The sequence below is a fragment of the Myxocyprinus asiaticus genome, chromosome 12 (assembly GCF_019703515.2).
Source record: "Myxocyprinus asiaticus isolate MX2 ecotype Aquarium Trade chromosome 12, UBuf_Myxa_2, whole genome shotgun sequence".
Taxonomy (NCBI): domain Eukaryota; kingdom Metazoa; phylum Chordata; class Actinopteri; order Cypriniformes; family Catostomidae; genus Myxocyprinus; species Myxocyprinus asiaticus.
The window spans coordinates 5,279,774-5,294,541 of NC_059355.1; the positions used below are offsets into that span (position 1 = coordinate 5,279,774).

Sequence of the window (14,768 nt, forward strand, 5' to 3'; positions counted from 1 at the left end):
TTTTGTTGGCTGAACTTGTGATAAGTTCTTGAACTTAGAAAAAATATTTAGCTGAAATCAAATATATATATAAAAAAAAAAAAAACGAAAAAAAATGCACATCACGCTTATGTATTTGGATTCCCAGAATGCACTGCAGCATGAATAAATTATGCAAATTGCAGTGTTACTGTCTTACCTTTTTCTTTTTTACTGTTTGCTGCTTATATTTATGCGGTTGGTTGTTTTGTTTGTTGTCGCTTTATCAATGATTCAAAGCTCATGTCTTTACTTGATATGTTTGATGATTGTCACCATCATTATGATTTGCGTGTAAAGTGTTAAGGGTCATGCAAGTCTCCTTGACAAATTTGAATATGATAGAGGGATCAAGTGTTGATCTTTGATCATCAACTGGCCATTTACCATCAAATTATGTTTATTTTACATCTGACAACAGATAGTCCTAATAACTTCTGTGGTTATGAATAAAATCTTTTTTTTTTTTTTTTTTTACAGATTACATGAAAAACAGTGAGCCATACCATCCAGCAATAATTTATAACTTTTTTTGCCTGTGACCTGAAGTGCTGTGTGTGAATATGACAATTGTGTTGAGAAGAATATCATCTCAGAATGCTATTCTGTGATGCGGGTTGGCACTGTTTTGTCGGCATGATGGGGACCTACACAGTTTTAGGCAGGTGGTTTTAATGTTGTGTCTGATCGGTGTAAATAGTCCTGTGGTGTGACATTACTTGTTTGTAGTCTCTCAACTAATATGAGGTAATAAAAACTGCATGTACAATAATTATTAAAGGATTTATAAAATGTTTTAGTTTTAAGTTCTGCTGCGACATGTCATATCAACTTTCCAAATATCTGTACGTTATTAGTAAATGAATGAATGCATTGAGGTTGTTAAAATAAACTAGCTATTTGTTTTACAAAGGTAAACCACAGGAGCTGAACCTCAGGTTTGCACAATGAAGAATATAAGCTTTGTTCTTTTAATATCAATCTATAATATGATTACAAACTCAGGGATTGGAAGACATTGGACAGGGAATGCCCCCTGAAGTGTGGGACAGAGTAGTAGCCCCCCATTACACGGGGACAGGACTGTGATGACTGGAGTGTGCTACCCCTACCACCACTGTGTGAAGATTATATTCAGACTAGAGAGGTCAACAAAGTTCAACGGGAAATATCATCGTTTTTGCAAGAGGGAAAGAGAGACGGATGAAATACAAAAGCTTCATTGCAAATGCATTTATTCCACCCTTGTTTTACTAAAGTTTTAATTTACTAAAATATTTTTAACCCTGTAAGTGGTATACATTAAGAATGCAATGCGCTTTAACGCCCAAAAAAAAAAAAAAAAAAAAACATTTACCAAGATTAAACCTTACTAAAGTGTTACCAAAGTTTTATTTGATAAAAGCTTACTGTTACATTTCAAAGGCAGGGTTACGTTTTGGCTTTAACCCTACAAAATTCAAGTTCTTCTTTACAATTCTATTTCACTGAACAAATTCAAGAAGTATCTTATTACATTACAAACATCCTGTTTGTAATATTGATTATATTAGACTCCTGAATCATTCTGAATCTTATTCTGACAGTTTTTAAAGGGATAGTTCACGCAAAAATGAAAATTCTCTCATCATTTACTCACCCTCATGCCTTCCCAGATGTGTATGACTGACTCCTCACAAAACAAGTGAATGGTAATCAGACCTTTGTAGCTCCAAAAATCACATAAAGGAAACATATAAGTAATCCATAAGACTCCAGTGGTTAAATCCATGTCTTCAGAAGCGATATGATAGGTGTGTGTGAGAAACAGGACAAAATTGAAGTCCTTTTTACTCTAAATCTCCACTTTCACTTTTACATCTGAAAGTCACATGTGGTGCCTTTTTAGTTTCACTTTCACATCTGAAAGTTAAAGTGGAGATATAGAGTAAAAAAGGACTTAAATGTTGTCCTGTTTCTCATCTATCTACCTATCATATCACCATTCACTTGTTTTGTGAGGAGTCAGTCATACACATCTGGGATGGCATGAGGGTGAGTAAATAATGAGAGAATTTTCATTTTTGGGTGAACTATCCCTTTAACTGGTTCTGTCAAACACAAGCAGCCATGAACCATCTTTTATCATTATGTTGGCCACCCTGATTCAGATAGGCCAATATTTGGTTGTGGTGTCCACTTACACCCCTCTGGCTCGATATGTCCTTTTAATGCTGCAGCCAGGCTGTGAATGTCTTTACTTGCGGAAACGTTTAAAAAGAGGGTGGACGTTCTTGCAGCCTGCAGCCTTGCTTCCGCGGGACATCTGGTATTCCATGTAGACTGTATCATCTGCGCCAGACATGGAGCTCATAGTTCCCATACGACGAGAAAACTAGAGAAACAGATGAATAATTTAGCCTATATCTGGACCAATTAAACTGATAAGGTAAGCATGTCAGCATAAATCTTCTTACGCTATAACACAAGTACAGCTTAAAGCAATCCTTATTATATTTGAATCTGCGTCAATGTTATAAAACAAGCAAAAATCTCTCAGGGCTCAGTACATATTGACAAAGAGCCAACAGTTATAAAATCAATAAATGAAGACAAAAACCATACTATAGCTTTGTGTGCAGAAAAGGCCAAAATTTAAATGGCTAATCAATGAAAATCTTGTCCTTTGCTGTAGCTCTAAATTCTGATTTGAACTTTTTGAACTCGCACATCATGATCGTTATGAGACACACGAGTACCAATGTCATTTGGCATCAATGACATCATGGTGCAACGCATCATAATTCATCATAATTAAATATGATGAGACATGAATGATTTTCAGTGAATAACGTATTTTGGCCTGTTCGTCAAACAATCATTATATGACATCTGAAGTTGTGTGAACTACTTTCATGGTGCTTTTTAAGAGCTTGAAAGCCTCATCTTTTGTGTTCCATTAAAATTTCATGAGTGTGAGTACTGTAAATGATGACAGAATTGACATTTTTGGGTGACTATTCCTTTAATGCAGACCTGAGACCAGTTTTTGCCATTTCTATTATAATGACCAAGAATGGCACAAAAACAAGCTGATCCTGGCCGAGTGTAATACAGGAAGTATGAGTGAGGGACAGGACAAAACGGAAATGAAAAGTGGATCATACCTGTGGTTTCCCTCCCATATCTCCCATCACCACTTCCTCTTCTGCATCGATATCTGATGCTGCCAGAACCTTCTGCAAGAGCTGCTGCTGTTCATCTCGAGAGGAGAACATTAGGTCTTCCTCCTCCATCCCAGCCAATTTTGTGATCACCTAGAAAGAGATGGAAAAACAGAGACCAAATGTGTGACACACAGTGACACAGATAAAGAGAATGATAAGAAGTGAATAAGGCAACTAATTTTGTTAACTAAGTTTTTTTTTTTTTTTTTTGCATTTCAAGAAAGAAATACCAGTGCTTGCAAGGCAGCAAAAGTGTTCCAAGTTTTAAGTAAGCTTAAAGGGATAGTTCACTTAAAAATGAAATTCTCTCATCATTTACTCACCCCCATCCCAGATGTGTATGACTTTCTTTCTTCTGCTGATCTCAAATGAATATATATATATATATTTTTAAATATCACAGCTCTGTAGGTCCATACAATGCAAGTGAATGGTGGCCAAAACTTTGAAGCTCCAAAAATCACATAAGTCAGCATAAAGGTTATCCACACGACTCCAGTTGTTAAATCCATATCTTCAGAAGTGACATAATAGGTGTGGATGAGAAACAGATCAATATTTAATTCCTTTTTTGCTAGACATTCTTCTCCCTGCCCAGTAGGGGGCAATATGCATGAAGAATGTGAATCATCTAAAACTCAAGAAGAAGAATGTGAAAGTTAAAGTGGAGTTTGACTGAGCAGGGAGGAGAATTTATAGTTAAAAATAACTTAAATATTGATCTGTTTCTCACCCACACTTATCTTCAGAAGATATGGATTTAACCTGCCTTTTTTATGCTGCCTTTATGTGCTTTTGGAGCTTAACATTTTTGGCACCCAATCACTTGCATTGTATGGACCTACAGAGCTGAGATATACTTCTAAAAATCTTCATTTGTGTGCAGCAGAAGAAAGTCAGTCATTTTTGGGTGAATTCTTTTTTTTGGGGGGGGGGGGGGGATTTTCCCCCTTTTTCTCCCAATTTGGAATTCCCAATGTGCTTTTAAGTCCTCGTGGTCACGTAGTGATTCACCTCAGTCCGGGTGGCGGAGGACGAATCCCAGTTGCCTCCGCGTCTGAGACCGTCAACCTGCGCATCTTATCACGTGGCTTGTTGAGCGCGTTGCCACAGAGACATAGCGCGTGTGGAGGCTTCACGCCATCCACCGCGTCAACCACACTCCACTCACCATGTGCCCCTCTGAGAACTAACCACATTATAGCGACCACGAGGAGTTTACCCTATGTGACTCTACCCTCCCTAGCAACCGGGCCAATTGACTTTATATGCAATGACCTCATTAACTGTTATATTTTGAGTTCTTTCAATGGGAGATTTTCAAACTTGAATCTTAAATTCCATAAAGTCAACATGCTTACAAAAACACTTACAAAACCCCAAAATTGACAACCTAAATACTTTAATTGAATTTATCATCATATTTTTTTTATTTGAGCCTGTGGCCAGCATTCCATGCATATACCAGCATCGCCCTTTGAGTCGGTAATAAGGAGCAATCAGAAAGAGGGGGAGCACGCTGATCATGCTCACCTGACACGAATCGCTCAGCAGGGATATAAACGCAATGCTGGAAGAGAAGGGTGATCCGAGACTTCATGCTGAAGACTAACATTGTGTTTTCCATTCTCTCTCTCTCATTTTTAGGACCGAGCGATTAGAAGCCTGCTCCACTGTCACAAAAGGAACAAAGCTTTACAACACTCTATGCACCTGAGGGAACCGAGGACACACCACTGCACTACAGCCATGGAGTTTAATCATATTCACCAGCTCACTCATTCACTTTTCTACCATTTGTGCAATAAAAGCCCCTTCAGGGAAAATAACTACCTGCAAACGCGGTCTGTCATGCTTTAATCCCGCTACACTAGTCGAGAAGGTGACTTTTTAATCATCCTAAAGACGGACAGTATTTCTCTTTCTGTGTCTCCATCTCCATATGCAGGTATGGCTAGTACAGCCAGAAGGAAGGTGTGTGAAAACTGTTAGACTCAGGGAGTTCAGTGAGCCTGGCCCAGCCACAGCTTCTTCCCAGGAAAGGACCGGGGAAATCTCTTCTACCCATCATGTGTGTTCATGGCAATACATGCTATGTTCCAGCCCACACCGTGACGATTTTGGCAAGACCCGGTTCCTGGAAATTGGAAGTGGTGCTGGTAAACGATCTGCTGGTTCTTTTACTTCTGGGAAGAGATTGGCCAGGTTTTGATCAGCACCTAGCAGTGATAGTGCAGCCGGCCGCTCAAAGACGAGCACGTCAAGGGGGACCACCGAGGAGGAAATTGAGGCAGCCAGTGCTATTGGCCACGAACAACGAGAGAGAGGGTGAGTCGAATACTCAACCATTAAATGTGTACTCTGATCTGTTCCAACACGTGACAGCAGGAGGGTCCTTCGGTAGAGAGCAGAGGGAGGATGACAGACTCAAACACCGCTGGGGACAGGTGAGAACAGTAATGGAGAAGTTCATCATCCTGCGCCTCACCCCTCTCCATACTTCATGGTGGAAAACAATCTGCTCTATTGCGTTGCAATCAGGAGGGGAGAAGAAAAGTGGCTGCTGGTGGTGCCAAGGACGAAGACCGACATGATGACGTTGGCAAACTCTCCTCATGTCAGGACACCTGGGAGCCGACAACATGACCCAGATAGATGCAGCTGTGAGGTGTGCCAACGTACAGCCCCACGGAAACTACCACCCAGCCCCCGATCCCCCTGCCCATCATCGAAGGTGCCCTTCGAGTGCATTGGGATGGACCTGGTGTGACCGCTGCCGAAATCTGCACAGGGTCACAAACATATATTATGGATGTGTATTACGCCACCAGGTATACAGAGGCCATTCCCCTTAGGACAGCGACATCAAAAACCATTGCAAAGGAAAGTTGGGAGTGGGGATTCCCTCCTCCAATACCAAGTTTAAATCTTTCTCCCATAATCTTTTGAGAGAAGTTAAAGCTCCGTCCACCAGACTCCGAATTAGCAGGGAGTAATACACTGATGCCTTATGACATTTTCCAAAAGCAGTAATCACCACTTCCAGAGTATCTGCCGCTTTAGGGGGGTGTATGCTATTCCCAAAAATAGTACAAAGCAGGTGGCGCAGCTGTAAATACCTAAAGAATTGAGACCTGGGAATCCCAAAATGTTGAACCAAATTTTCAAAGGATCTCAACACTCCACTCTCATTTAGGTCATAGAGCGTATTAACCTCCCTCACAATCCACACTGTCCAGCAGAAAGGGGACTTATTAATACATAACTTTGGGTTCAGCCATATCCTCGAATCAACATTTAAATAAATGTCAGAATTAAACACTCTGGACACTTTTGTCCATACCATGTGCAAATGCGAGATAACGGGGTGTAACTTAACTTCTCAGGTTAGTTTGATAGAAAGGCTTTGCAATAGCAAAATAGGGGCAAGAACTTCCAGTTCAATACAAAACCAGGGAGGGGCTCTGTCAGGTGGAAGCGACCAATGAGCCAAATGTCTGAGAACGAATGCATAATAATAAAACAAAATCTTGGGTAGGCCTAGCCCACCTTTGTCAATCGGCCTATGCAACCTACTGAAATGTAATCTGGGACACTTACCATTCCAAATGAAGGACTTCGCTATGCTATCAAATTGCTTTAAATAAGAGAGGGGGACATCTATAGGGAGAGATTGTAGCAGGTAGTTGAATTTTGGAATACAATTAATTAACCTTCCCAATCATAGATAAATGTAATGAAGCATACCTGCCCACATCGCTCAAAAACCTTTTTATTAATGGGTCAAAATTAACTAACTAAATCACACAAATTTGCTGGGAATAAAATACCCAAATACTTAATGCCCTGTTTGGGCCACTGAAAGGTACCCAGCTGAAAAGCCATTACAGGGCAATAAGCTGTCAGAGCCAATGCTTTGGATTTAGACCAATTAACTCTGTATCCTGAGAACTTAAAAAAGGAATTAATAATTCTGTGGAGGCAAGGCATAGATCTAGTGGGGTCGGAGACGAATAATAAAATATCATCTGCGTAAAGCAAAAGCTTATGCGCCACACCTCCCGCAATCACCCCTGGAAAATCATCCTCCTTTCTTATCGTGGCTGCTAATGGTTCCAGGGCAAGACAGAACAATAATGGGGAAAGAGGACAACCCTGCCGGGTGCCCCTATACAGAGTAAAATAATCTAAAATTAATCCATTTGTTTGTACCACCGCTACCGCGTGTCTATAAAGTAAATTAATCCAACCAATAAAATCTTAAAAAGATAATCCCATTCTACCATATCAAACATCTTTTCAGCATCAAGTGAGATGGCAGCGACCAGAGTCTGATCATTCGCCACTGACCACATGATATTGATGAGACGCCTAATGTTATCCGAAGACCTACAGCCCCGAATAAACCACACCTGATCTATATGTATAAGTGATGTCATAACTTTATTTAATCGGTTAGCCAAAATTTTTGACAATATTTTAACGTCTAGCTGGATCAGGGAAATTGGACGGTAACTCTTACACTCGCTTGGATCTTTGTACTTTTTAAGAATCAGTCTGATCTGGGCTTGTGTCATGGTTGGGGGAAGCTTTCCATTCTTTAATGATTCCATATAAACTTCTAGCAAAAGTGAAGCCAGTTCTGTAGCATAAGATCTAAAAAATTCAGCGGCAAAGCCGTCTGGCCCCGGAGACTTGCCTGTAGGTAAGGACTTAATTACCTTGCCAAGCTCCTAGAAGTTTATCTCAGAATCAAGATAATTTTTTTGCTCAGTCGTCAGTTTAGGAAGCTCTAATGGTTCCACAAAGTTTCTAATATCCTCATCAGTAGACAAAGACATCAATAGAATAGAATAGAATATAGAGATCAATATAGGATGCATTATTAATATCAATGGCCGAGGTAAATTTCACCACCAGCAGATTTCACTGAGGGAATGGTAGAAAAAGACTCTCTCTGTTTTACATATCTAGCCAGAAGCTTCCCTGCTTTGTCCCTCGACTCAAAAGTATGACTGTCTTGCCCTGAATAGCCCAAACTCCACCTTCTGCGACAAAATAGTATTATATCTATATTTCAATCGGGTCAATTCTCTGAGGCCATTAGACGACATTCGGCAACTTCAGCTCTGCCTCTGCACTTTTAATATTCCCTTCCAATTCTACGAGTTCTTGTGCTTTGGATTTTTTGGTGAATGAAGCATACTTTATGATCTCTAAACAAACCAGGGTGTGATCTGAGACTAACATGTTTCCAACTGAGCAATCAACAACAGATGAAATGAGGGACTTGGATATAAAAAATATATATATTCTAGAGTAAATCTTAAGGACTGAAGAAAAAAAAATATAGTCCCTACCAGATGGGTTCAAAAGTCTCCAAATATCTGTAAGACCAAGATTTTTACACATCCTGTGAAGTGTCACTGTTGCTCTAGGGGGCTTGTACACTATTGCTTCACTATGATCAAGGACTGAGTCCACCAAAAGATTTAAGTCTCCTCCCAATATTATATCATTAGGGGTGCCAGTGGCTCGAAACATCCCTTCAAGATCTATAAAAAAGCCCTGATCATCAACATTAGGTGCAAAAATATTTGCCAAAATAAGACTTTGTCCCTGAATTTCAGCTAAAACAATAATGACTTTTCCTAATTTATCTTTACTCTTTTTGAGACATTTGAATTGTAGATGTTTACTTATCAGCGTAATGACTCCCCTGCTCTTATTCAAGCCAGCACTATAAATAAAAAATGTCCACCCCATATCTTTCCAAATTTTTCAGCTTCCTGCGGGGAAAGGTGCATTTCTTAAAGAAACACTATATCATATTTCTTATGCTTAAGAAGAGAAATAACCTTCCTTCTTTTTACTACAGCCATGGAGTTTAATCATATTCACCAGCTCACTCATTCACGTTTCTGCCATTGGTGCAATAAAAGCCCCTTCAGGGAAAATAATAACCAGCAAAAACTGTCTGTTATACTATAATCCTGCTACAAGCCTGTATGCTAAGCATATGTGGAGAAGAAAAATAAGTAAGAGGAAGTAAAAGGGATTTCAATATAGCGCTCACCAAGCACTATAATAAATACTTTGCTATCATTTTCAATTAGCATACTCAAATATGTGTATTTGCATTTGAAATATGGCAAACCTTGAAACTGTATCCCTGGTCCACCAGGAAGCGCTGTCTCTTGGTGGAATATGCCATTTCCTGTGTGTCTTGAGAGACAAGTGAGTAGAAGTAAGCGTTGTATTCCTCTGCGACCATACCTGTGGAAAACAGTAATAACATGTCAGTTTTATATGCATTAAATGCAAGGGTTGCTAAATCAAAGGTTGCTGGTGTCACATGCTATCGCTTAGCAGTGCAAGAAAGGTTGAAGCTTCAAATCCTGGATGGAGTGATTTATGAACCGTCACTATTGTGCCCTTCAGCAAGATTCTCTGATCATTCTTAAAATAATACTTCACCTATATATGAAAACTCTTCATTTACTGACTCTTATTCCATCCCAGATGTCCATGACTTACTTTCTTCTGCAGAACATGAAAGATTTTTTGAAGAATTTTTCAGCGCTGTAGTACCACACAATGCAAGTGAATGATGGCCAGAACTTTTATGCTGCCTTTGTGCTTTTTGGAGCTTCAAAGTAATACATATCATGCCAGTGGTTTAATCAATGTCTTCTGAAGCGATCCAATTGGTATTGGATGAAAACAGAACAAAATGAAAACTGAAAAATGAGTTGTGAGAATGCTCTCACCCAAAACCGATTGGATCGCTCCAGAAGACATGGATTTAACCACTGGAGTCATATGGATTAATTTTATGCAGCTTTTGTTTGCTTTTTGGAGCTTCAAAGTTTTGGTCACCACTCACTTGCATTGTGTGGACCTACAGATATGTTTCTAAAATTCTAGAAATCTTTTCTGCAGATGAAAGAAAGTTATACACATCTGGGATAGCATAAGGGTGAGTAAACAATGAGATAATATTAATTTTAAAATCCCTTTAAGTACAGAGAGTTTTTGACAATCACAGTTATGCTCTACAACCATCATGCCACTGAGCAATTGACACAAACCCAGTTTACAACAAGCTATTCTATAATAATGTTGAAGAAGGTGTTGACTTCCCATGGCTGGTTACCTTTCTTGGCTCGCAGCACTCTGCCCAGTCTCTGAGCTTCCTGACGGCGAGAACCACCATGAGAAGAGATCTGAATCAGCACGTTTGCCTCAGGCAGGTCAAATGAAGTGTCTCCTACCTGACAGAGTGTGAGAACGAGAGAGTAAGATAGAATAATAAAGGAAGAGGATGTAGAGGATAGCGGTAGACCGATATATCCGTTTTACCGATATTTGCTTTTTGGATTTTTTTTTATTTTTTATTCCTCCGTGTTACATTGTGGCCAGCACTGGAGGATTCTACAGTTCTTACAACAGCGGCAGAGGTTAAATAAAAATAATCACTGACATTTCATGGGAATTTACACCTTTTAGTTGTACATCTGACCTTCCACATCTCTTTCTGTCTTTGTTAGAGCCAGTTGTCCTTTGTCTTTGAAGACTGTAGTGTACACCTTTGTATGAAATCTTCAGTTTTTTGGCAATTTCAAGCATTGTATAGCCTTCATTCCTCAAAACAATGATTGACTGATGTGTTTCTAGAGAAAGCTGTTTCTTTTTTGCCATTTTTGATCTAATATTGACCTTAAGACATGCTAGTCTATTGCATACTGTGGCAACTCAAAAACAAACACAAAGACAATGTTAAGCTTCATTTAATGAACCAAATAGCTTTTAATTGTGTTTGATATAATGACAAGTGATTTTCTAGTACCAAATTAGCAATTTACCATGATTACTGAAGGATAAGGTGTTGGAGTGATGGCTGCTGGAAATGGGGCCTGTCTAGATTTGATCAAAAATGACTTTTTTCAAATAGTGATGGTGCTGTTTTTTACATCAGTAATATCCTGACTATACTTTGTGATCAGTTGAATGCCACTTTGATGAATTAAAGTACCAATTTCCTTCCGAAACATCAAAATCTGTACATTATTCCAAACTTTTGGCCACCAGTTTATATACATGTACATACACTGATCAGCCACAACATTAAAACCACCTGCCTAATATTGTGTAGGTCCCCCTCGTGCCACCAAAACAGCGCCAACCCGCATCTTAGAATAGCATTCTGAGATGCTGTTCTTATCACAATTGTACAGAGTGGTTATCTGAGTTACCGTAGACATTGTGACCGTAACAAGGTGTTTCTGTCCGCAGAACTGCCGCACACTGGATGTTTTTTGTTTTTGGCACCATTCGGAGTAAATTCTAGAGACTGTTGTCTGTGAAAATCCCAGGAGATCAGCAGTTACAGAAATACTCAAACCAGCCCATCTGGCATCAACAATCATCCATGCGATTATCTAATCAGCCAATCGTGTGGCGGCAGTGCAGTGCATAAAATCATGCTGATACGGTTCAGGAGCTTCAGTTAATGTTCACATCAACCATCAGAATGGGGAAAAAATGTGATCTCAGTGATTTGGACCGTGGCATGATTGTTGGTGCCAGATGGGCTGGTTTGAGTATTTCTGTAACTGCTGATCTCCTGGGATTTTCACGCACAACAGTCTCTAGAATCTGGAAAAAAGGACAAATATGTTAAAACCAAGTTCCAAATTGTTTGAGAGCTTTAGGACATGTTGGATTGTCACATCTTTTTGAAGTACAAATGGCCTTGAAAATTCAGACACAGTGTTTTGAAGGAGGTGCCATGGAATTGCTTAGACAACATATGAAGGAAACAGCAAACAGTTTCATAGTTCTTTATGAAGAGTCCTTTTAAGTAGCATGGTACAGAGCCCAGGTCAAGCTGAACCAAATATCTAATTTGTTGAGTGGTCGAAAACACCAACATCGGCATCTGTAGATGTGTATGCGACCATCCTTTGATGAAATATTAGAATAGAATACACAGTAAAATAAATTTTGAAACAAGGATTCAGTAATCAGTCATTTTAAAGCAGTAAATATTTAAATTTCACTGGAGCTACAACTAAAAATGTCCCACAGATCTGTAGTGCATTATTTTTACTGTGCATTTTTTAAAATGCCAGAGTTAAAAAGACTTTTGATCATGGCATTTTTTAAGTATTGTTAAGAAGTTAGCATGCTGTTATAATGAGGACTTCCAGGAAATCAAAAAAATAGCTGGATTTGTCAAAGTTTGTGAGGCTTATGGCATTATGTCTTAGGACAAGAGTTTTGCAAAAACCGCGTACGACCAGGCTCGTGTCTTTAAGTTTGCCAACAAACTCCTTGAACTGAATATTCTGTTTTGTTTTCTCAGTTATGTCTCTGAAATATTCAGTGTTTAATACACTGGAGAGAATCTCTGACCAAAGTCAACACAGAGTTTCCTTATATAATTCCATCATTTAGATGAGCATCCACTCTGAGCAGAATACGCAACAGACATGTATATAGAATAAAAAGATCCATATGAACCCATTTAAAATGGATCTAAATATACCCAACATTGATAAAAATTAACCAAAATATTGCTTTTGTTATTAATGTTTAAAATGAGTTATTTGTAGGCTTTATAGGACATGCATCTAAAATCTAAATCTATACACTGCTTATGTATTGCATACCTCCCTTTTAGCACCCCTTCACCTTCAGCCCTTTCTTATCGAGCTCCTCTTATCTTCTTTGAATAGCCTGACATTTGTGGACAATTATATCAGCACACCGTCATCAGTTTTCCCACTAAATCATTTCCAATCATTTACATTTGAGGAAGTAAAGTTGAGCAGGTCAGATCAGAATGTGCACATAAGATCATGTCTGAACCATAACTGGCGAAGCTTCTGCTAGTTGCTACACACCAGTCCATAATTATTCTGGTGTGCAAGTGGTGTCTTATGTTTTAGGACTGCGCATAGAAACATGACGTATAAAATGAGTAATTCTACAAAATGGTTCAGTTTCCAATATAAATATGTGCATATCATACACCGATCTTTTAAACCTTTTAATCTAAAGTCCTACGCTTAAATGCTTTAATTTGAATTTTTTTATATGAATGAAAGAGTTGGACAGGATAACATGGGAACTGCTTCAATTCTGAAGTAGTGTATTTAAAATGACTGAGCTTTTTTAAGGAAACCAATCACCAAATCTTGGAAAATACTATTTATTTATTTATTTATCAATCAATTTATTTATGTTGACCAAAGCTCTTCAGGCATCCTACCCACATGCCATTGAGGTGTGCTTTTTTAAAAACCCAACCTTAATCTATTGATCAATAATGTCATAAAATCCATTCTTATTATTTTGACTTTTTAATTGATGCTCGATTTGGCCACAAAAGGTTTACTCTGGACAACATTCAGCAAATCATATGGTCTGCTTAATTTTTGTAGTAGATTATGATAAAAAGGATGTGGTCTGTTGTTGAGAGATTTCTGAGGCCACGACTCTTATAAACATTATCTTATAAACTATGTTAGTAGGATTTCCAAAGCACCCAAACTATGAAACCTCTTTATTTTATAACATGGAAGGGGACGTCACTTTGAGTTCTGAGAAGAATTAAATGGGTTTAACCAGATCAGTGTGTCACCTCCACTGAACTCTACCTGAGGTAAACTCAGTCTCACAGAAAGAGTTTCAAGTTAACCCTTAAATGCACACATAGGGGGGCCTGGGTAGCTCAGCGAGTAAAGACGCTGACTACCACCCCTGGAGTCGCGAGTTCGAATCCAGGGTGTGCTAAATGACTCCAGCTAGGTCTACTAAGCAACCAAATTGGCCCGGTTGCTAAGGAGGGTAGAGTCACATGGGGTAACCTCCTTGTGGTCACGATTAGTGGTTCTCGCTCTCAATGGGGCACGTGGTAAGTTGTGGATCACAGAGAGTAGCATGAGCCTCCACATGCTGCGAGTCTCCACGGTGTCATGCACATCGAGCCACGTGATAAGATGCGCGGATTGACGGTCTCAGAAGCGGAGGCAACTGAGACTTGTCCTCCACTACCCGGATTGAGGTGAGTAACCGCGCCACCATGAGGACCTACTAAGAAGTGGGAATTGGGCATTCCAAACTGAGAGAAAAGGGGATAGAATATAAAAAAAAATAATAATAATAATTAAAAAAAAAGCATACATTGGGTCTTTAGTGACCCTGGACCTCATTCCGCTTCCTTTACCTCATCCATTGTTTGGTGTTATGCCACCACATTTGAAGTATTTCTCAACCGTTCTCTTATTAATCATCTAACAATAAAAAAAAAGGCAAAATTGCACAATAAAATTCTAACTGTTTAATTACCAATAGTGTATAGACATGTAATAGTGTCGCAATGTATGTTTCCACTTCTAAAAATCATTTTGTATGACTATTTCATATCTAAGTTTACTATCACAGGATATCTATTTCTTCGTTTGTTACAAGACAAATGAGTGCCATATTCATACAATTTACTACTATATCATGTTGATTTTCTGCGCTATCATGGTA

General features: G+C 39.0%; 1 protein-coding gene across 1 annotated transcript in view; it reads right to left on the reverse strand.

The window, feature by feature from the left end:
* Window positions 1–1,391: 1,391 nt before the first annotated feature.
* Window positions 1,392–14,768, reverse strand: part of LOC127448769 (general transcription and DNA repair factor IIH helicase subunit XPB) — a 31,007-nt gene continuing 17,630 nt past the window's right edge. Inside the window, exons 12-15 of the mRNA XM_051711619.1 lie at window positions 10,381–10,498; window positions 9,382–9,500; window positions 3,165–3,314; window positions 1,392–2,392 (exon numbers count right to left, since the gene is read on the reverse strand). Of these exons, the coding sequence (XP_051567579.1) occupies window positions 2,255–2,392; window positions 3,165–3,314; window positions 9,382–9,500; window positions 10,381–10,498 (525 nt within the window). The 3' untranslated portion in view covers window positions 1,392–2,254. The remainder of the gene's footprint in view (window positions 2,393–3,164; window positions 3,315–9,381; window positions 9,501–10,380; window positions 10,499–14,768) is intronic.